We start from the raw sequence: 24194 nt of genomic DNA on the forward strand, positions 1-24194 counted from the left end.
ATTTTTTTCAGAATGTGTCATAGAAAAAGGTGTCACAAAAGCATAAAGAGGTCAACTTGATTCTAGAAAACAGATGGCATGACTTTAGTATAAAGCTTGGTGTTGTGGAGGGAGCCCTGGCCTGAGCTTGGAGTCCCCACCAACTGGTGACTTTGAACAGGGACTTAGATACAGTTTGGAGTCCCCACCAAGTGGTGACTTGAACAAGGGACTTGTGTCAGCTGACCTCTAAGGTTCCATCTAACTAAACTCTTTTGGGTCTGTAAATTTACACAAGTCAGCTCAGATGATGAGGATGTCTCATTCCAATAGGCTTGTCAAGGGTTGCCTGTGTTCTCCAACTTTGATCGCTGTATTGTCATGGAGTTAATGCAAACATAACCTGGAGAGTGACCACTTGGTCAAGGCACAGCTGAGCCAAGAGCCACTTGGGGTCTGTTTGATAAGTGAGAAGCTCTCCTGGCGGTGGAATGCAAACCCCCAGCTGCCAGGACGGGAAAGAAGAGAGAAGATTAAAGAGAACCAAGCCCAATACCATAATATCTCCTCCTTTTATTAATTCAGCAAATATCTTTGTGGCACCTCCTATAGCCCAGAGACAGTACAAGGCACTGGAGATTCATAAAGAGCAGAGCAAATCCAGCCCCTGCCCTCACAGAGCTTACATTGGAGAGAGAAGAAGTTAAACACTCTTAAAAATTTAATGACAATTGTAAGTTATGCTTTGAAGGAGACATTTAAGATGATATGAGACTACTGGGCTCTAGGTGTGACTCTACAGGATAAACATGGGACTGTGAACCACAAGGTCATCAGTTCAAACCCAGCTGTTCCTCAGAAACCCTAAAAAGAGTCACTATTGGAACCAACTGACGGCACTTAACAACAATAACATGAGACTACTGAGTCCTGGTGTGGCGCTGTGGGCTAATGTGTCAGACTGCAAAGTTGCTTGAACTGCAACGTTGGTGATTCAAGCTCACCAGCTGCTCCTTGGAAACCCTATACAGGGTCACTATGGGTTAGAATCGACTCGATGGCACTTAACAACAACAACAACAGAATAGGATAAGCACTGGACTGTTAACCACAAGGTCAATGATTCAAACCTACCAACCACTCCTCAGAAACCCTATACAGGGTCACTGTGAATTGGAAGTGACTCGATGGCACTTAACAATAAGAGGCATGATGAGGCAACGATGCCTTTGCTTGGGAAAATAAATTTGTTCCCCTTTACAGTAGAGGAGATGAATGACAGCTAGCAATCAGCCCTGAAATTGTAATCAACTTTTTTTTTTAGAATATCTAAATCTCTTTTATAACTTACTATTCTCAAAGATTACTTACTAAATATTTTTCCTTCTTTAGTTTTCCATAAATTAATCCAAGGCCCACTTGTTTGATTTTTATGGCTTGTTTTTATTACGACAGTCTGGGAGCAGCAGGGGTACCTTAGGGCAGGTGTACTGTGAACAGATGTATTCATTGGTCTTGCCTTTTTACAAAACAGGTACCAATTTTGACCCAAGTGAATCGAAGATTCTGAGGAAAGATGGAATCATTGTTAGCAACTCTCTGGCTGCATTTGCTCACATCAGAGGTAGGTTGTTGAATTGAAGCTTCCTAGAATGTGAGTAGAATTATTAAAGTCTAATTAACCAATGTACTATTTAATAACAACAGATAAGCTCAGATTATAAAGAACAACTACTTTAAATTTGACATAGAAACTGATGCAAGCTAAGAATCACAGAGCCTTGAATTTAAGTACAGTTCCAACCAGGCTACCAACCAGAGAACCACATAAGGTCAGCCTAGTTAGAAGGTGTGAGACATAAATAGAATTCTCACTTTCCATGTGGGAGACCCAGGTTCAATTTCTGGTCAAAGCATCTGATGCTCAGCCATTACCTGTTCATCAGTGGAGACCTAGATGTTGTTGTGATGCTGGGCAGGTTTCAGCAGAGCTTCCAGATTAAGACAGACTAAGAAAGCCCTGCTAATGTACTGCCAACAAATCATCCAATGAAAATGTTATGAATCCCAACAGTCCAATCCACTGCCAATCATGAGACCGGTATAAGATCGGACAGTGTTTTGTTCCATTGTGCATGGGGTTGACATTAGTTGGAGCCAATTTGATGGCAGCTGGAGTCCTGGCGTGGCACTGTAGGATAAACTCTGGACTGCTAACCACAAGGTTGGTGTTTCAAACCCTCCAGCCACTCCTTGGAAACCCTGTAGAGGGACACTACGAGTCAGAATTGACTCAGGGGCACTTAACAATAACAACAGCATTTAGGAATCAAACTCCATAAGAATTTTCACCTTTGAAAAATAGAAATCTGAGGGATACGTTTGCCAGCTTTAAAATTTGGAAAGGGCATAGGTTTAATTCAGTTCCACCCCTGACTGGAAGACAAATAAGCCAGGAGATGGCTTAGTCAACAAAGCAGGCCATGCCCTGTGAAGGCAGTGATTTTCTGAGTCACCAGTGTTACGTCTCCTGGTTGCCAAGGTTTCCCTTGTTAATCTTCCCCACAAGGATCAATCAGACTCAGCCCTCTTTAATTAGCCGAGCCACCAGACTCACAGGCAGACGGCCCTGCTGCAGATCTTCAGGGACAGGAGGGTGCGCACAATCTTTCTTCACCACCCTCTTAAGACAGGTTGTATTTTAGCAGGTTACATCGGCAAGTTCCAGCAATGTCTGACTACTCAGAGAGACAAGACCTCTGAGATCTTTTGTAAAATGTACATTAATATACTATATGGCACTAATACTATTTGAGACTTACTCCTTAAAGGAGAATAAAGGCTTAAGGAGCTATCTCAATGCACAAGATAGACAGGTCAGTTTTGGGTGCTCTTCCATTCTATCATCTCCCCACATCCAGAGTCCTCCTTCTAGTGTTAGGAGTGTGGGGCTGGCTTCCCTCTGGGGATCTTCTCTTTCCAATCACCTCCCCATTTCCACCTCCTGTTTTTCATTCTCACCCGGATCATTGTCAAAATTAAGAAAGATGTCACTTTGATGACTAAGTCTGACATAATCCATAGCCTTTCCAATGACCTCATATGCATGTGAAAGCTGGACAATGAAAAAAGAAGGCAAAAGAAGAGCTGGCGTATTTGAACTGTTGTTGTTGTTGTTAAGTACCGTGGAGTCGGTTCTGACTCATAGTGACCCTACACAGAGTTTCCGAGGCTGTAAATCTTTTTGAGAGCAGACCATCTCATCTTTCTCCCACGGAACCACTGGTAGTTTCAAACTGCCGACCTTGAGATTAGCAGCCCTATTCATAACCACTATGCTACCAGAGCTCATTTTGAATTGTGGTGTTAGCAAAAAATATTGAGTATACCGTGGACTTCTAGAAGAACAAAAAAATCAGTCTTAGAAGAAACGCAACCAGATGGATTAACAGTACATAATGTCACAAGAATGGGCTCAAATATACTAAGAATCATGGAGATGGTACAGGTCCAGGCAGTGTTTCATTCTGTTATACATAAGATGGCCTTGAGTCAGCACTGTCTAAATGGTTAACTTACAACAACAAATTCTAATTTTTGTTTTACTGACATCTGGTTTTGTATGTGTACCTCACATATGCCTGCAGGCTGGTCTTTTGACGCCTAATTCCTTGACACTGCCCTTGCCCCCTTGGGACCATCACAAATATGTGTTTTCGGCTTCTGGAAGACCCTGCTGTGAACTTCTGGGGTGTGCCACGGGTAGAGGGGAAAGAGAAGAAGGTACAGGTTTGCAGCTTCTGAGCTGGGGATGTAGCATGCAAAAGGGAAAACTTTGAGATGACAAGAACTGCAGGCTATCAGACAAACTCACGTTGAAATAGAAGTATAAAAACACATTCCAAGTCAGAGTTACATGATCCTCTTTTAGTGGGGAAATCAGCGTCACCTTGTCACATAGGTTTGAATTCCGAGTTCCCACGGTCTCCAATCTTTGTTCTGTGATTAAAAGCTAAATTATTATCATATCCCTAAGTGTGGTCAGACTTTGTGCTTTCACCTGGAGGGACCTCTAGCCCTGCTGCTGTCTGGATTCTGCCAACATGGCAGTGCCCAGCAGGTAGAACCCTTGCCTGGGCCTCTCGGCGTCTTACTTGGATGCCAATACTTTTGAGCTAAGGCTTGTAGCAGCCACAGACCTGGGATCTAATGGTTGGAACAGGTCTTAAAGGCTACTGACCACCATTCTGAAGCTCCATCAGGCATACCCAATAACAAACTGATGAAATGAAAGGCTTTCATTCTAGCTGGTGATGAACAAAGGCTAAATTTAACCGTAACAAGTACATTAATCAATAAAATGATATTGGTTGTATAAGAAAAAAGAAGAATGCAATCAATATAAAATATTCCAAAAAGAAACCACCAACAACATGAACACACACATATACTGTTAGCATCCCAACTTCAAAAAAAAATGTGGAGAATCTGTTTAAACACAAGGAGACTAGCACCTTCATTTTTTTTAAATTTTTTTCAGAATGTGTCATAGAAAAAGGTGTCACAAAAGCATAAAGAGGTCAACTTGATTCTAGAAAACAGATGGCATGACTTTAGTATAAAGCTTGGTGTTGTGGAGGGAGCCCTGGCCTGAGCTTGGAGTCCCCACCAACTGGTGACTTTGAACAGGGACTTAGATACAGTTTGGAGTCCCCACCAAGTGGTGACTTGAACAAGGGACTTGTGTCAGCTGACCTCTAAGGTTCCATCTAACTAAACTCTTTTGGGTCTGTAAATTTACACAAGTCAGCTCAGATGATGAGGATGTCTCATTCCAATAGGCTTGTCAAGGGTTGCCTGTGTTCTCCAACTTTGATCGCTGTATTGTCATGGAGTTAATGCAAACATAACCTGGAGAGTGACCACTTGGTCAAGGCACAGCTGAGCCAAGAGCCACTTGGGGTCTGTTTGATAAGTGAGAAGCTCTCCTGGCGGTGGAATGCAAACCCCCAGCTGCCAGGACGGGAAAGAAGAGAGAAGATTAAAGAGAACCAAGCCCAATACCATAATATCTCCTCCTTTTATTAATTCAGCAAATATCTTTGTGGCACCTCCTATAGCCCAGAGACAGTACAAGGCACTGGAGATTCATAAAGAGCAGAGCAAATCCAGCCCCTGCCCTCACAGAGCTTACATTGGAGAGAGAAGAAGTTAAACACTCTTAAAAATTTAATGACAATTGTAAGTTATGCTTTGAAGGAGACATTTAAGATGATATGAGACTACTGGGCTCTAGGTGTGACTCTACAGGATAAACATGGGACTGTGAACCACAAGGTCATCAGTTCAAACCCAGCTGTTCCTCAGAAACCCTAAAAAGAGTCACTATTGGAACCAACTGACGGCACTTAACAACAATAACATGAGACTACTGAGTCCTGGTGTGGCGCTGTGGGCTAATGTGTCAGACTGCAAAGTTGCTTGAACTGCAACGTTGGTGATTCAAGCTCACCAGCTGCTCCTTGGAAACCCTATACAGGGTCACTATGAGTTAGAATCGACTCGATGGCACTTAACAACAACAACAACAATTGGATCCAAAATCTACACTAATGGAAGCAACAGTCAAGAGACTAAATGATGTATTGCGAGAGCAAATCTGCTGCACATGACCTTTTTAAAGTGTTGAAGAGCAAAGCTATCAGTATGAAGATTAAGGTTTACCTGACCCAAACCATGGCATTTTCAATAGCGTCATATGCATGTGAAAGTTGGACAATGCATAAGGAAAATGATAGAAGAGTTAATGCATTTGAGTTAGGGTGTTGGAGAAGAATATTAAAAGTATCATGGACTGCCAGAATAACAAATAAATCTGAGTTGGGAGAAGTACAACCGAATGCTCCTTAGAAGCCAGGATGGAGAGACTTCATCTTTTATACTTGGGACATATTAGCAGGAGAGACCAGACCCTGGAGAAGGACGCCATGCTTAGTAAAGTGGAGGGTCTGTGAAAAAGAGGAAGACCCCCAATGGGATGGATTGGCTCAGTGGCAAAAGCAAAGGACTCAAGTTTAACAACGATTATGAGGCTGGCGCAAGACCACTCAGTATTTTGTTCTGTTGTGTATAGTGTTACTATGAGTCAGAACCGACTCAATGACATCTAACAACAACAACGATGATGACAGTGGGACTGGCCTGGACTGAGGGGTGAGATACAGACGGCTACATGAAGAGTGACAAGGGGATAAGAGCATCCCAGGCTTTTCACCCCACAAATACAAAGCACATGTTAAAGCACCAAGCCATCTGGCATCCAGAAGGAAGCCCGCTGTGTTGCCGCAGAGTAGAGAGTAAAGGAAAGACTGTTTGGAGATGATGATGCAAAGAGTAACAATAACTGGGTCAAAGCCAGCTTCATAGGCAATGGTCAGGATGTGATTGTTGCCTCAGGACAGAAGCAGAGCCACTTATGGATATTAAGCAGGGCCATGATATGATCCAATAACGATCACAATAAAGAATCCCTTGGGTGGCACAAATGGTTAAACACTCCACTACTTGCTGAAAAGTTGATGGTTCAAACTCTCCCAAGGGCACTTTGCAAGACATGTCTGGTGATCTGTTTCCAAAAGGTCACAATAGAAACCAAATGGAGGAGTTCTATTCTACACACATGAATTCACCATAAGCTGGAATTGATTCAATGGCAACTAACAGAAACAACAACGTTCTAAATGTTTAAGAAAGCATAGGGAAAAGCATTATCCCTATTTTTAAGAGCCTCATAGGCTACAGGCAGAAAGAGAGATAAAATGAATACAGTGGCCACAGTGGGAAACATGGGTTGAAAGGGGCAAGAGAGAATTCAGGGTCAATGTGGAGGCAGGAAAGATGGGAAAGAGCAGTATTAGTATCCCTGTTTTACAGAGAAGTACCAGCAGTTCCCTGGGAGAAAGATGAGGCTTTCTAGTCTCATAAAGATTTATAACCTCTGGTTGATCCAAAGTGTGATGAGACATGGGGACACCTGAGCCCATGGACAAGGACATAGCCACAGAGGGCTAGAGCTAAGAGTGTAGCATCCAGCTGATATGAAGTGAGGGGAGATGCAGAAGAACACCCAAACTTGAAAATAGTACCCATTTGACCTAGCCTCGATGGCTTGATAATCAGAACTCGAGTACAGGAAGTAAAAAATTAAAAAAAATTTTTTTTGATAAAGGAAATGAGGGTAAATTGCTACAATTTGATGAACTTGACCTATATTCAATGAGGTAGTAGCGTAAAGTACCAACAGAGAGGGAAGGAGTCTTCACATAAAATATCAATGCTATCCCCCTTTTTGTATACAGAGTAGATAGGGACGGGCAACTTAGACATTAGCTACCTAAAATGAGGGGGCAATAAAGGCACGAAGTGACTGGCTTACAAGTTTTCAAGAGGGAGTTTAGTTTCAGAGTGTGTGTGGGAAGATAGAATCCCCACTGAATAGTTTTCATCTTGTCTAGATGGGTCTGGTTAAAAGAGATGGGGATAAGATTCTAATGATTCAATAGTGAGTAATAGTTATCGTGACTAATTGCGACTGTCACAATTGTAAAGGTAGAAATTTTGTAACAAAAACAGGGGAGTGGTTAATCTTATAGTTCAGAAACAAAGGACCCTAGGACCATTGGAGGAATGGAGCATGGGTGGGATGTGGGACCTTATCTGGGAAGGCAGCGACACCAGGGATAGAGGCAAAGATAGGGACATGGAGAGAGGGAGAAGCTGGGGACTCTAGTTTCATCAAAGGAGAGGGATTGGGAGCTGGCGGCCAGAGAGCAGACTTGCAGAATGTGCCCTTTGGTGGTATAGATTATTATATATGTCTGAGTGTTTAAAAACAACAACAACAAAGAGAATAGATGAATAGAGAGAATAAAATGAATAGAGAGAAATATTGTTAACTGATGTTAACAGATAGCCAATGGATGGGATTGTGGTCATTGTGGCTAGACAGAGTGTGTGATTTGTTGAATATGGAGCTGATGATCTGCCCTGTAAACTCTCACTCAATTCACAATAAAAACTTAAAAAGAAAAGAAAACAAAAAAAATTTAGAGCCTCTGAAACCCTACATAGGGTTGCTATGAGTCAGAACTAACTGCACGGCACATCGCCAATCTAGGTCTAAAGACACAGTATTGTTGTTGCTGTTAAATGCCATCGAGTCAGTTCCAATTCCTAGTGAGGATCCTGTAAAGGGTTTCTAAGGAGCAGCTTGTGGGTTTGAATTGCCAACCTTGTGAGCTCATTAATGAAAGTGAAAATTTAAGCTCTCACCAGGAGATGATATACAAAATATATATGCTATCGAAGGATTACTATCAAGAATATATAGAAAATATGCATATTTTTGTACATAAGAGGAAAAGCACAAATAGCCCAATAAAGAAAATGGGTGGCATGAACTAGTATTTTGGGAAGAAGAAATATATAAATATGTGAAGAGATGCACAAGTAATTTGTGATCCAGGAAATGTAAATCAAGACCATAATAAGATACAAATGTAAACCCATTTATCTGTCAGTAACTAGTGCTACTGAGAAATCTTTGGAAAACTTCAGCCTTATTTCCTGAATCGAAATTCATAAGTCCTAAGAATCATGCATCAGCTTCTTGGGTTAGTACCCAACAACGATGTTTTCACATGTACACCAGGGCATGTAAAAGAACTTTCATGGATACAGTGTCCACAATAGGAGAAGTCTGGCAACAGCCCAACTGCCCATCAACTATAGAGCGAGTTAGTAACTGTGGCATAGGCAAACGAATGGAATATTATACAGCACTCAAAATGAATGAACTACAGTGGATGCATGCATCTATTCAGTGTAGATAAATGTTTGAGTAGAATTAATATTAAGAGTTAAAAATCAAGGTCCCAAACATTATCTGTAATGTTGTTGTTGGGTACCATCAAGTCAATTCCAACTCATAGCAACCAGTGTGACAGTGTAGAACTGCCCCATGGGGTTTTCTAGATTGTTGTGGCACCGCTGTAGGATAAGCACTGGACCCCAAGGTCAGTTTGAACCACAAGATCGGCAATTCACACTCACCAGCCACTCCTCAGAAACCCTATACAGAGTTGCTATGAGTCAGAACCACTCGTCAACACTTAACAACAACAACAACCATTATTTGCCAGGTCTTTCTGCTGGGTAAATCTGAACTGTCAGCTTTTCAGTTAACAGCTGAGTACATAACTGTTATGCCACCGGGGCTCCTTATCTGTAATGTTATATATAACCTTTTAAGACATTTCTTAGGAGCAAATGGAGATGCAGTGAACTATATAAAAAGGAAAGAGCAACATGGAATTCAGGTGGCAATGACGTTGATGGGAATCATGGCTTAGACTTGGGTTGTTATCAGACCCTAACTTCCATGTGGTGGTGGGGCCCAGGCGTTTAATACACTATGATAAGTAACTAATTAAGTAAGCATAAAAGAGAGCCTTGTACAGACCAATGTAGGGGTGTGTTCATGCCCTAAGGATTATGATTGTTGTTGCTAATTGCCATGAGTATATTCAAACTCATGTGTTACAGAGCAGGACTGCTTGATAGCAGATTGCTGGGTATGTTAAGACCGTTAACCTTTAGTCTAGCAGTTGAAGCTAAACTGTTTCTGTCTCCATTAATCTTTTAAGGATTATGATTTGTTGTTGTTGTTTTTGTTGTTGTTAGGTGCCATCAAGTCTGTGCCAACTCATAGAAACTTTCTGCACAACATAATGAAATACTGCCTGGTCGGTCCTGCATCATACTCACAGTTATCGCTATGCTTGAACCCACGGCTGCTGCCACTGTACCAATCCATCTCCTTGGGAATGTTCCTCTTTTTCACTGACTTTACCAAGCATCATGCCCTTCTCCAGGGACTAGTGCCTCCTGATAACATGTCCGAAGTAAAAGAGACAAAGTCTGGCTATCCTGGCTTCTAGGGAGCATTCTGGCAATACTTCTTCCAACACAAATTTCTTAGATCTTTTGGCAATCCATGGTACTTTTAATAACTCAAATGCATCAATTCTTCTATGGTCTTCCTTATTTTTTGTCCAACATTCACATGTATATGACGCTGTTGAAATTGCCATGGCTTAGGTCAAGTGCACCTTAATCCTCAAACTGACATCTTTGCTCTTGAACACTTTGATGAGGTCTTGTGCAGCAGGTCTGCCTAATGCAATCGTCACTTGGTTTCTTGACTGCTGCTTCCGTGAGTGTTGATGGTGGATCCAAGCAAACTGAAGTCTTTGACAAATTTAATCTTTTCTCCATTTATATATCGTGTTATTTATTGGTCTACTGGTGGGGATTTTTATTTTTTATACATTGAGGTGCAACCCACACTTAAAGCTGTGGTCTTTGATCTTCATCGTTAAGTATTTTAAGTCCAATTTGCTTTCAGTAGACAAAGTTTTATCATCTGCATATGTCAGGTTGTTAATGAGTCTTCCTCTGATCCTGATGCCACTTTCTTCTTCATATAATCCACCTTCTCAGATTATTTGCTCTACATACATACTAAATATGATGAAATAATACAACCCTGGCACACACCTTTCCTGATTTTAAACCATTCAGTGTCCCCTTGTTCTGTTCAACCAAATGCCTCTTGGTCTATATACAGGTTCCTCATGCGCACAATTAAGTCTTCTGGAATATCCATTCTCTGTTAATGTTTTTCATAGCTTGTCACAATCCACAGAATCAAAAGCCTTTGCATAGTTCACAAACATCTTCCTGGTAGACATTTTTCTGCTATTTTCTGCTTTCATCCAAGACCCATCTGACATCAGCAATGATATCCCTGTCCCACGACCTCTTCTGAACCCAGTTTGAAACACTGGCTGTTCCCTATCAGTGTTGCAGCCGTTTTTGAATTATATTTAGCAAAATTTTTCTTGCGTGGGATATTAATGATATTGCTCAATGATTTCTGCATTTCAGTAGGTCACCTCTCTTTGGAATGGGCACAAATACAGATTTCTTCCAGTCCGTTGGTCAGGCTGTTTTCCGAATGTCTTTGCATAGATGAGTGAGGGCTTCCAGTGCTGCATCAGTTTGTAGTCCATCAATTCCTGGAGCCATATTCTTTGCTCATTTCCTTCGGTGCAGTGACTCTATATTCTTTCCATCTTCTTTTGATGTTTTCTGCATCATTCAATATTTTCCCCAAAGAATCCTTCAATCTTGCAGATCGAGGCTTGGATTTTTTCTTCAGTTCTTACAGCTTGAGAAATGCTGAGCATGTTCTTCCCTTTTGGTTTTCTAACTCCAGATCTTTGCACAATTCATTATTAATACTTGACTTGGGCTGCTCAAGCTGCCCTTTGAAATTTTCTGTTCAGTCCTTTTACCTCCTCATTTCTTCCATTTGCTTTACACTGGAGTGCCAAGTTTCAGAGTCTCTTTTGACATTCATTTTGGACTTTTCCGTCTTTCCTAATGTCTTCTTAATGACATTTGGCTTTCTTCCTGTATGATGTTCTTGATGCCATCCCACAAGTCTTCTGGTGTTTCAGTCATTAGTGTCTAGTGCATCAAATCTTTTCGTGCTATATTCTCTAAATTCAGATGGGATATGTTCAAGGTCATATTTTGCCTTCATGGACTTGTTTTAATTTTTCTCAGCTTCAGCCTGAACTTGCATATGAGCAATTGATGGTCTGTTCCACAGTCTGCCTCTGGCCTTGTTTTGGCTGATGATCTGAAGTTTTCCCACTGTCTTTTCCCAAAGATGTAGTCAATTTGATTGCTGTGTATTCCATCTGGTGAAGCCCATGTTTATAGTCATCTATTATGTTGTTTTTTAAAAAAAGTATTTGTAACAAATAAGTCATTTGTCTTGCAAAACTCTATCACGTGATCTCCAACACCATTTCTATCACCAAGGCCATATGTTCCAACTACTGAGCCTCCCTTTTTATTTCCAACCTTTACATTACAATCGCCAGTAATTATAAATTACCAGTAATTATCAATACATCTTTATTGCATGTTTAATCAGTTTCAGCCTGAAGAAGTTAGTAGAATTCTTCAATTTCACCATGACTGGCTTTAGTGGTTGGTGCATAAATTTGAATAATAATGGTATTAACTAGTCTTCCTTGTAGGCATATGGATATTAGCCTATCACAGACAGCATTATATTTCAAGATGGTGGTGGGTGGTGGTGGATATGTGCCATGGAGTGGGTTCCGACTCATAGTGACCCTGTATTGGGTTTCTGAGGCTATACATCTTTACAGGAGCCGAAAGCCTCATCTTTCTCCCATGGAACAGCTGGTGGTTTCAAACTGCTGACCTTGAGATTAGCAGCCCAACTTGTAACCACTGCGCTACCAGAACTCCTGTCTGGTGGTATTTATAATATTTCAATATTCAATATTTTGTTGCTATCTGACAGTGTTCCACTACTATTAATAATGTTTTTCAGTGGCTAAATGTTCAGAAGTAGTCTGCCTGTCTCTCTTCCTAGTCTTAGTCTGGAAGCTCAGCTGAAACCTGTCTACCATGGAAAACCCTGCAGGTATCTTAAATACCAGTGACATAGCTTCCAGCATCACAGTGACAAGCAAGCCACCACAGTATGACAAACTGACAGACCAGTGGTGGAAGTCCATTAATCAGTTTCATTCTGTTTTACCTAGAGCCCTTTAAAAGAGAAAAAGCAAAGCATGGTAAATTGTCCATATTACCTGCTTGTCGGTAACAGAGTCAGATCTTATGTCCAAGGCCCCTACAGCATCTCTATGATGACCCCTTGGGAAAGGAGCGAATAGGGAGGCTGTGGTAGAGGATTGCCCCTCAGAATCTTGATCAGGATTAAATTCTTTCTGCCTGGACCTGACCCGGTACTGAATAGTAGGAGTCTAGAGAAGGCTAAACACATGGAGTTCTGTTTCCCCATCCCTGATGTTTTCGCTGGCACTCTAGGAAGTGCTGGCTACGCAGCCAGTGGGAGGAGGGTTAAGATTTATGTTCTCCAAGGAGTAAGAGTTGACTTTTAGCTGCATTGAAAATCCACAGCATATACCCACAAGGATCTGGGGAATTGGAGAGAATAGTGGCTGGGCGGTGGGGGCAGGAGCGGGGGTGGGACCGCATGCAAGGGCAGAATGAAATCAAAAGAGGTGAGCCCATTCCCAGCAGCTGGGGAGAAGAGAAACCCACTGTTCCTTAGATCAGAACCTCCGGTCTTAGTATCACACTGTAATATTGTTTCATTACTTTGTCCCAAGTCCTGTTGTGTGCTGTTGAGTCAATTGTGGCTCATAGAAACTCCATAGGAAAGAGTAGAACTACACCATAGGGTAGTTTGTTGTTAAGTGCCTTCGAGTCGGTTCCAACCCATAGAGACCCTGTATAGGGTTTCCAAGGAGCAGCTGGTGCTACTTGAACCACCAACCTTGTGGTTCAAACTGACTTTGCAGTCCAGTGCATTAGCCCACAGTACCACACCAGGACTCCACAGTAGTCAGTATTCCTGATTAAATACAGAGCCCTGGTGTGACACTGTGGGATAAGCACTGGACCACTAGATCAGTTTGAATCACATTGTTGGCAGTTTCAGCAGCCACCCCTTGGAAACCCTATACAGGGTTTCTATGAGTTGGAACCGACTCAACGGCACTTAACAACAACAGTCTTTGTGATAGCAGTTGCCAGGTCTTTTCTCCCACGGAGTTGATAATGGGCTCAAACTACTGATCATTCAGTTAGCAACCAAGTACTTTAACCATTGTGTCACCAGAGCTCCTTTCCTAAGTACCCATCTTATTACATATTCCAGAAATGAAATAACTCTTCATTCCCTCACGAAGGCTAAACTGACTTTAACTTATGGTAACCCCATGCACGTCTGGATAGATGACTGATTTTTCAGAAGTAGATCTTCAGACCTTTCTTCTGAGATGCCCCTGGGTGGATTCGAACCTCCAGGCTTGCAGTTAGCAGCAGAACACATAACTATTTGTGCCACTCAAGGACTCCTCCCAAAGAATATGTCTCTATTTGACCAAGTCTTCAAAATACTTGGACTCTTAGGGAAAATATATTTTATTAATAGTACACCAAACAGCACTCATAATAATCTGACACTGCCCTCTCCCTTCTGCCAGACAAAATAAACGTGAGTTAAGACCTCTTTCTCTTAAAGAAGCAATGGGATTGTGCCAGTAGAGGTGGTTGCAACAAAGGAAAACATACCTGAGTCCAGCGACTTCACAGATGACTTGAGCTGCAAGTGAATGTAGCTGAATGGGGAGGTTTTGAGTTACAAGAAGATAAGGTGCTCCAGTTAGATCTCTTCCGTCAGATCATCAAGACTGGATCATTTGGCAGTACATGAAACCGAACAAATCTTGAGGTTTTAAACTCTAGTCTGGATTCTGGGGAAGGACAGAAGTGGCAAGTTAGTGGTCTTCATTTTTCACCTGATGTGGCACCATAGGATAAACACTCGACCTCGAGGTCAGTTTGAACCACAAGGTTGGCGATTCAAACTCACCATTCACTCCTCAGAAGCGCTACATGGGGTCACTATGAGTCAGGACCGACTGATGGCACTTAACAGCAACAACATTAAAGTGAGAGGGAGGCACCATGCCTAGAGGATCCATGAAGCTGAGATATACTGAGCAAACTCTGGGAGTGCCAACTTCATACACTTCAAGGAGCTGGGTTTCAGTCCTGGCTCTGCCTTAAGGGTTCAAGTGGTCTCAGGCAGCTGCATCCTCTCTGGCCCTCAGCTTGAACATCTGGACCAGAGATTGGCAAACTAAGGCCCATGGGCCAAATCCAGCTTGCTCCTGTTTATGACGATAAATTTTATTGAAACAGAGTCATGCTCACTCTGTCTGTGACTGCTCTTGCCTACTACATAGTCAAGTGTTTATAACAGGGACCATATAGCCCAGAAAGTCTAAAATAGTTACTATCTGGCATTTAAAGAAGTTTGCCAATTCCTGATTTATATTACAAGGAAGTACCTGGGATGTCATTTCCCAGAGTGTGAGTGCAAACATGCCATAAAGTGGGGATAGTAAGAGCCCTTTCTACACAGGATTAAATATCTGTAAGCATTAAGACTGGGGTTGCTGTTGTTGATAAGTACAATCAAGTCAGTTCCGAAACCCCAATAGGGTTTCCAAGGAGTAGCTGGTGAGTTTGAACCACCAACCCTGCAGTTAAAACTGACTTTGCAGTCCAGTGCCTTAACCCACAGCGCCACACCAGGACATTATTTTTATTTCTACTAACACTTTGTATCCACTTCTCTCTGAAATGGTTAGGTTCTGAAGACCAAGTTGTTGTACACAAAAATCAGTTTTTGCAAAAATGAAGGATGACCACATCAGATGATTAAGTGAACAAATGACTTCATTATTACAAACTGCCAAACTCACAAGCTACTCCTCAGAAACCCTATACCAGGGTGCTATGAGTTGGAACCAACTTGGAGGCACGTAACAACTTAACGATGATATTAGTACTCAAATTCACATATATACTTGATTCATAAATGGATTCTTTATAATCTACAACTAATTATAGCTAGCACTTCACTGTGTCGGGGAGTGTTCTAGGAACTTTATATGAATTAACTCATTTTATCATAATAACTTTGAGGAAAGTTCTATCATTTCCAGTGTGGTTGTGGTGTTCAATGTCATTGAGTCAGTTCAGACTCATAGTGACCCTTTACAGGGTTTCTGAGGAATGACTTGTGGGTTTGGACCATTGACCTTGTGGTTAACAATCCAGTGCTTATCCTACAGATGAGGAAACTGACACAGAAAGAGATTGAATAACTTTCCCCAAATCATGTAGCTAGCTAGTGGCAGATCTGAGTTTAACTCAGAGAATCTAACTCCTGAGTCCTTTTGCTCTTAGTCCTCTTATATGCATACATATATTGGCTGCATATCCTCAAAGGGAGGGAAAAATCACTAACTAAAAGGAAGACATATATTAACTGAGTGAAGGAAAGGCAAAAAAGAACATATACATGAAAATAAATGGTAAAATGGGGGGGAAGGGAAATGTGCATGCATTAGGCTGGGTTTTCTATAGAAGCAAAACCAGTGAAACACACACACACACATATATGTTGAGAGAGAGAGAGCCTTTCCCCTGTGTCCATTCTATTGGGAGCAGACCACACCCTCAAAGAAGAATCTCTTCAACTGCTCTTAGCCACTAATCATAGAGTTAACTATCAGCAGTTCAAAACTACCAGCTATTCTGCAGGAGAAAGATGAGGCTTTCTGTTCATCTTTTAAAGATTTATAGCCTCAGAAATCCTATGCAGGGTCTCTGAGTCGAAACCAACTCCACAGCACACCACCACCACCACACCTGCATTAGGTTCATCACTGTGGGTATAAGCACATGTCAACATCACAGCTAAACCAATGGAGAATCTGGCCTAATCAAGTTGACACAGAATCCTAACTATTACAGTGCACAAAGTTGCCTAATGTCACTTCTGCTTGTATCGTATTGGCTAGAATTCACTAACATGATCATACTTCGTGCTTAAAGAGACTGGTAAATGTAACCTTTATTCTTTATCATTTGTTCAGCTAATAATTGTACTACTAACAGAAAAAAAGAACAAAACTTTTTTTAAAAATCAAAGGGCATGTATATTCAATGAGGTTCCGGTGGTCTTGTTTTGCTGGGCAGCCACCTGTGTCTGTGGGAAGAGTGATAGCTCCACCTAGCTCCTGACATATTCTCTTCCTCCCGCAGCCCATCCTGAGAGAGCCGCCCTGTTGTTTGTATCCAGTGTCTGCATCGGCTTGGTCCTCACACTGTGTGCCCTGGTCATCAGAGTGTCCTGCACCAAGGACTTAAGGGAGATAAAGCTGGGGAAGGAGCATCTGGTGCCAGGGAGTGACAAGGCTGAGGAAGACAGCGAGGATGGAGAGGAGGAGGAGGGCTCCTCAGACTCAGATTTTCCAGGGGAGCTGTCGGGGTTTTGTAGGACTTCGTATCCTGTCTACAGTTCCATAGAGGCTGCGGAGCTAGCAGAAAGGATTGAGCCCAGAGAGCAAATCATTCAGGAAATATGGATGAACAGTGGTTTGGACAGCTCACTCCCAAGAAACATGAGCCAGTTCTACTGAAAACCAGGTGCAGCTTGATGAGTTCATGTTTTCTGAAGACAGAAGGATCCAGAATGTCCCTCCTGTTCTGTTTCACTTGTACCTTCTATGAAGGAGAATTTGTCATGTCATCTAAGACTGGTGAAGCCAGAAAGATACTAAAATGGACATTTCAAACGTTTACAACACATTCCAAAATAAATTAGGAGGGAAGAAGCCATCATTTTCTGTATTTATTTGAATTAATGCCTACACACGAACACAGAGTCTTGGTGTGGTGCTGTGGGTTAATGAGCTGGACTGCAAAGTCATTTGAACCTCAGATCAGAGGTTCAAGCTCAATAGCCACTCCTCAGAAACCTTAGCCAGGGTCCCTATGTGTCAGAACTGATTGGACGGCTTTTAGCATACGTGAACACAATTGAAGTTCCAATTTATTGAGTACTTACAATGCCAGGCACTGTTCCAAGTGATTTTCATACATCAAGTTATGTATTCCTCACAACAACCTTATGAGATGGTACTATTAACCACATTGTACACATCCGTAAGCAGTATCTCTCTCTAGATCCCTGTGGAATTATCACTTCAGATGACAAACACGAGCTTAAACACTACATGTTCACTGTTGATGAATTTTTATCTCTAACATTAATTATTTAGAGCCAGGGTCACCAAACTTTTTTTTCTAAAGGGCCAGGTGGTAAATGTTTTAGACTTTGTGGGTCATATGGTCTCTCTCACAACTATTCAACTCTGTACAGTGGAAGCAGTCATAGACAATATGGAAGCAAATAGGAATGGCTGGGTTCCAGTAAAACTGTATTCTAAACACTGACACTTTAATTTGATTTAATTTTTATAAATAACAATGCATACATTCTTCTTTTTTACATTTTAATTTTTATTAAGCAGTTTAAAATGTAAAAAGCATTCTTCGCTCCAGAATGATACAAAAACAGACAATAAGCTGAATCTGGTTGCTAATTGTTACTACATGTAAAGTATGATCCACAAAGCCTAAAATATGTAGTCTCTAGCCCTTTACAAAGGAGCTCTGGTAGTGTAGTGGTTACAAACTGGGCTGTGAACCACAAGGTCAGCAGTTCGAAACTACCAGCTGCTCCACAGGAGAAAGATGAGGCTTTCTGCTCCCGTAAAGATTTACAGCCTCGGAAACCCTGTATAGGGTCGCTATGAGTCGGAACCGACTCCACGGCACATAGCAACAACAAGCCCTTTACAGAAAAAAAAATTCCCAAATTCTGGTTTAGAGTTCCAAAATGCAAACATTCTGCTAATAAAAGCAATGAACCCGGTCATCCAGCATTCACATGGGCAAGGACTGAGAGGAGTCATGGTGTGGCGCTGTAGGAAAAGCAAAACTTCAAACTCACCAGTTGCTCCTCAGAAACCCTATACACGGTCACTATGAGTCAGAACCAACTCGACGGCACTTGACAACAACAATAACAACATCTTTCAAATAGTTGCAAGAGATGGGTTGGTCCGTATTGAGGGGAGGAAGCTGGTATGACAGTGAGAGAAAGGAATCAAGGTGAATAAGCCTTCCTGTAGGAGAACTCAGGAGACTCTCCTTTGGAAGACAGGAGGCTCTTAGCCATGGAGCAGAGCAAGAAAAGAATATTTTCTTTCCTTATTTTGCCCCAGTGGAGCTGAGAGAGACGTCCCTGGGTGGTGCATAGAGTTAACATACTTGGCTGTTAACTGAAAAGTTGACAGATTAAATACAACCAGAGTGCCTTGGAAGAAAGACCTGGTGATCTCCTTTTTAAAAACAACAGCCACTGAAAACTCTATGGGGCACAGTTCTACTCTGACACACATGGGGTCACTATGAGATGAATTTGATTTGATGACAACAGGTTTAGGACTGAGAGAATAGACAAGCTCATGTTGCACCTATTGGGAATGCTTACTATGGAAGGCGCCCTCTTGGTCTTAGCTTATGTAATCAGCACATTAGTTGTGCAACCCAGGCAAATGTGGACTCCACATTTTGGCTGAGGAAGCGGAGGTCAGACAGGTCAAGTGTTGGCATTGTTGGCATTGTCAGTTGACTCATAACGACCCTGTATATGGTTTCAGAGTCTGGAAATCACCACAGGAGCAGAAAGCCTTATCTTTCTTCCTTGAGCGGTGGTGGGCTCAAGCTGCCAACCTTGTGGTTAGCAGTCCAGTACTTATCCTACAGAGCTACTGCACTCCCTGCAGATTAAGCAATGAGTCCCAAATCTAAGAAAAGTGTTGGAGGCAATCCAGCCTTGCCACAATCAGGAAATACATAGCTGTTCCCTCGGGGGTTCTGCACATTGATACCAGAGAAGATGTTTCTCTTCCAGACTCCTGGGTCATGATGGTGAAGGGCCCATCTGCAGAAAGCAGAGTAGAGTTGGTGTGGACTGAGGAGACCTCTTCCATCACCTGGCCCAAAACTCACAAAATGGCAGCCATGGCCTGAGTTTCTGAGAAATTCTGTGCTTTTTGTGTCTCCAAGTGGCAGAATTGCAGAAAAGTTCCCATTCAGTGGAGGGAAGGGGAGAATGAAGGTTCCTCAGAGGTGACATCCCCTTTCCCCAGCCTTTGGTTTTGTCTCTTCCAAAGTGCCCCTTCCCTTACAGTGGCCAGCGTAATGGTGGGAGGAGGGGAAAGCAGCAGGATGAGTCAATATGGGGTTCAATATGGACTTTGGCTCGTAATACAGAGGATGATGACGAGGTTACGGGATCATGGATGACACACTTAAAATCTATCATTGTAGCTAAATCAATTCTAGATCACAGCAGAGAATAAAGGGAGCATATGGGAATCCTGGTGTGGTGCTGTAAGATAAAGTACTCAACCATAAGGTCACTTTGAACCACAAGGTCGGTGGTTCAAACTCACCAGCCGCTCCTCAGAATCCCTAGACTTGGTCGCTGAGAGTCGGAACCAACTTGGAGGCACTTATGAATAGCAACATAGCTCCATTGTCTAACACTTTCATGAGGATTTTGTTCCATTCAAAGAGGGTCGTTGGCTTTTCATTCCCTGAGTACAGCAGGGAACATTCTAATATTGCCCCAACTCCAGAGCAGCTTTCTGCCACCCCTGTTTATAATCCTGAGCAGCTGTTCCTCCAGCTCCAGGAAGAGAAATACTGTTAATCTGATGGCTGTCTTCTCAAGGTTTAAGAAGACATAGTGGTTGAAGTGGTTTCACTCCAGCAGCTCATGAAGGAGTTGTTAGCACACTGACCTCAGTCACTGGAGTTCTTGAATTTCACATTGGTTTTCCCTGATGAGTCTCTACCCACTCACCCACCACATACACACAGACCCATCCCAGGACTCATGCAGGGGCATCTGGGAGACAGGCCTGCCAAGGCTCAAGGACCCACTGAGAGGGTAAGTCTTGGAACTGTGCAAATACAGTGAGTTGTATATTTGCATTTTCTGAGTCCCAAAGAAGAATGAAAGGAGCCTGTGGGGTCCTGCTGAGAATATGTTTGCACGGGCACAAAGCCCAGGTGGAAAAATGACCAAGGCAGATTTGGATGAGGGAGTGCTGACGGAGCGCAGCGGCTGGAGGAAGCTCAGCGGTGGGCGAGTTGAGGCCCAGCAGCATGGGGCACACTTGGACTTTCTGCATCTTCAAGCTGCAGAGGCCCTGAAGCTTCCATACCGTGAAGTCCCGGAAGTCCTGTGTAAACAGGCCACCCCTCCGTGGGAGGTTTGCACATGTCATTACAGCAGTCACTTGCTGCAGAGGCTGACTTTCAAGATCTGAGCTGTCTGCTGCAAAATTCTGCTCTCTGGGTGTCTTGGCATCATCTGCACACCCTAGGGACCAAGTGGTTTCTGAGGAGTCTTGTGCACAGCCCCACAGTTGACCCCACAAACGTTCGTGCTGTTGATGCCCCCAGTCCCTCTTTACTGGGCTGATTATCCATCCCCCAGCGTAGTGCTGTGGGTTAATGTGCTAGACTGCAAAGTTGATTTGAACCACAAGATCGGTGGTTCAAGCTCCGTAGTCACTCCTCAAAAACCCTATAAAGGGTGGCTATGCGTCGGAACTAACTCAACGGCACTTGTCAACAATGACAAACCATCCAGAGGGGGCAGCTGTGATTGGCCCACCACCATCACCTCCTTCTCCATCACTCCCCACAGGGGCCTGTCCTGAGAGCAATCCTTCTCTCGTTTTAGGAAACTGACCTAAAACATCAGATGTGAACTTGGAATTATGTGTCAGTCCCTGTCCACCCCACTGCTGGTACAATGTCACAATGGAGCCTCAATGGAGCCAGACCCATGGAACATCAGGTACCCTCCCCACCAGCAAGTGATGTCTGGGAGAAGTCAGCATTCATACTCCTGGCATCTGGTAAGACTTGGAAAAGGGTGCCCATAAGAGCATGTTCCACCTCCCTTTCAATCTACCTCGCCCTTCTCCATTGTTGTTATTAAGTGCTGTTGAGTTGGTTCCGACTCATAGCAACCCTGTATAGTGTTCCCAAGGAGTGGCTGGTGAGCTTGAACCACTGAGCTTGTGGTTCAAACCGACCTTTCAGTCCAGCACTTTTAACCGCAGTGCCACACCAGGATTCCATGGGTCTCTGGAAACCAACTTATGCTCCAGGTCACCTGGGGGACTATCTCATTTTCCTAGTACTTTGGTAACAGAAATATCACAACTGGGTGACTTTAAAGAACCGAAATTTATTGTTTCATAGCTCTGGTTGTTAAAAGTCAAAATTAAGGTCTCAGCTGTGTAGACATCTTCCTTGTTGGTAGTCCCACGTACTCCTTGGTTCCATGGCTTGTTGGCATCCTCATATGGCATCTGTCCTCCTCCCTGGGTATTCGTGCCTGGTTGTCGTCGTTAAGTGCCATTGAGTTGGTTCCAACCCATAGCAACCCTGTATAGGATTTCTGAGGAGTGCTGGTGAGTTTAAACGCCCGACCTTTTTTATAGCTCAGAAGTGATTATGTTTAGAACCCACCCAACACTGATATGACATCATTAACATAAAAAAACACTTTGTTTCCAAATGGGATTCCATCCATAGGTATGTTGTTGTTAAGTGCCGTAGAGTAAGTTTCAACTCGTGGTGGTTATGCGCTGTGGAGTCAGTTCTGACTCAACGATCCTGTACAGGGTTTTCAAGGCTGTAAATGTTTACGAGAGCAGAAAGCCTGATCTTTCTCCTGCAGAACAGCTGGTAGTTTCAAACTGCTGACCTTGAGGTTTGGAGCTTGATTCATAACCACTACGCTACCTATATAGGGTTTCCAAGGAGCAGCTGGTGGGTTTGAACCACTGATCTTACGGTTAGCAGTCCAGTGTTTATCCTACAGTGCCATCCATACGTATAGGGATTAAGATTCCAACACATATTGTTGACACAATTCAGCCCATAACATTCCCTTTCTCCCTATCCCTGTATTTTCCATGCTAGTAGGTCATCCCTATCTCTCCAGCACACACACCCACATACACCTCTGTGTTTTATTAGGCCTCAGTTCCATCATCCTTTTTTTCAGGATGCTATTCAGGTTCTAACACTTTATGGAATGAAAAACCAGCTTTTCATAACCAAAAAATATCAAACTGGGTGTCTGAAGGAGTTGTTCAGCTGCCACAGAAGAAAAAAATACACAAACACAGGTTGTAAATACTAACTTCTATACTTGTGATGTGGCGCAGTTGGTTATTGCACTGGACTGCAAAGTCAGTTTGAACTGCAAGGTTGGTGGTTCAAGCTCACCATTCTCTCCTTGGAAACCCTCTACAGGGTCACTATGGGTTGGAACAGACTCAATGGTACTTAACAACAACAACATACTTGTGATGTGGTGCTGTTGGTTATTGCGCTGGACTGCAAAGTCGGTTTGAACCACAAGGTTGTTGGTTCAAGCTCACCAGTTGCTTCTCATAAACCCTATACAGGATCGCTATGGGTTGGAACCAACTTGAAGGCACTTAACAACAACAACGTAGTTGTTATATGGAGTTGTGGCACTGTGGGTTAGTGTGCTGGACAGCAAGGTCACTTAGAACTGCCAGGTCGGCAGTTCAAGATCACCAGCCACTCCTCAGAAACCCTATACAGGGTCACTATAAGCCAGCAGCAACTTAACAACAACAACATACTTGTGATTATGGAATCCTGGTGTGGCACAGCAGGTTAATGCACTGGACTGCAAGGCCAATTTGAACCACAAGGTCAGCGGTTCGAGCTCACCAGTCGCTCCTTAGAAATCCTTTACAGGGTGGCTATGAGTCGGAACCTAATAGACGGTACTTAACAACAACAACATACTTGTGAGTAGAACTCCGAGTATGGTATTTGTAGGATCAGCACTGGCCTGAGAACCACGAGGTCAGTACTTCAAACCCACCAGCTGCTCCTTGGAAACCCTATCCAGGGTCTCTGTGAGTCGGAGCTGACATTTAACAACAACAATATGCCTATGATTAGGGAGCCCTGGAAGCACAGTGGGTTAAGTATTGGGCTGATAACTTCAAGGTCAGTGGTTCAAACCCAGTTGCTCTGAGGGAGAAAGATGAGGCTGCCTGAACCCATGAAGATTTGCAGTCTTGGAAATCTTGTAGCGCAATCCAATAGGGTTGCTATGGGTAAGGAACTGACTGGATGGGAGTGGGATACTTGTAATTGTAATCCCATTTGGGAATGGTTCTTCTTTGTTATGTTAATGTGACAGTATTAGTGTGGGGTGTGTCTTCAATGGATGTTTTAAGTAAGCAAGAGTGGAAGCAGACCACCATGATCACCAGAATAGACGCTAAAAAATCAGAGCCTTCCCCAAGAGCCAACAGAGAGAGAAAGCCTTCTCCTAGAGCTGGCACCTTGAACTCAGACTTCTAGCCCCCTAACCTAAGAGGAATCTGTGCCTGGACCAAGAAGCAGTTGTTCGAACAGAGCATGGGAACACTGAATGTTTAAAATTAGGAAAGGTGTGTAACAAGGTTGTGTTCTTTCACCATACTTATTCAACCTGTATGCTGAGCAAATTATAC

General features: G+C 42.9%; 1 protein-coding gene across 2 annotated transcripts in view; it reads left to right on the forward strand.

Annotated features, from left to right (window-relative positions):
- Nucleotides 1-17382, forward strand: part of EVA1C (eva-1 homolog C (C. elegans)) — a 163549-nt gene extending 146167 nt beyond the window's left edge. For both annotated transcript variants that reach the window (XM_006862528.1, XM_006862529.1), the window contains exons 7-8: nt 1514-1603; nt 16795-17382. In XM_006862528.1, the coding sequence (XP_006862590.1) occupies nt 1514-1603; nt 16795-17171 (467 nt within the window). In that variant the 3' untranslated portion in view covers nt 17172-17382. The remainder of the gene's footprint in view (nt 1-1513; nt 1604-16794) is intronic.
- The last annotated feature ends 6812 nt before the right edge of the window (nt 17383-24194 follow it).

Source organism: Chrysochloris asiatica, unplaced genomic scaffold, assembly GCF_000296735.1.
Source record: "Chrysochloris asiatica unplaced genomic scaffold, ChrAsi1.0 scaffold00049, whole genome shotgun sequence".
Taxonomy (NCBI): domain Eukaryota; kingdom Metazoa; phylum Chordata; class Mammalia; order Afrosoricida; family Chrysochloridae; genus Chrysochloris; species Chrysochloris asiatica.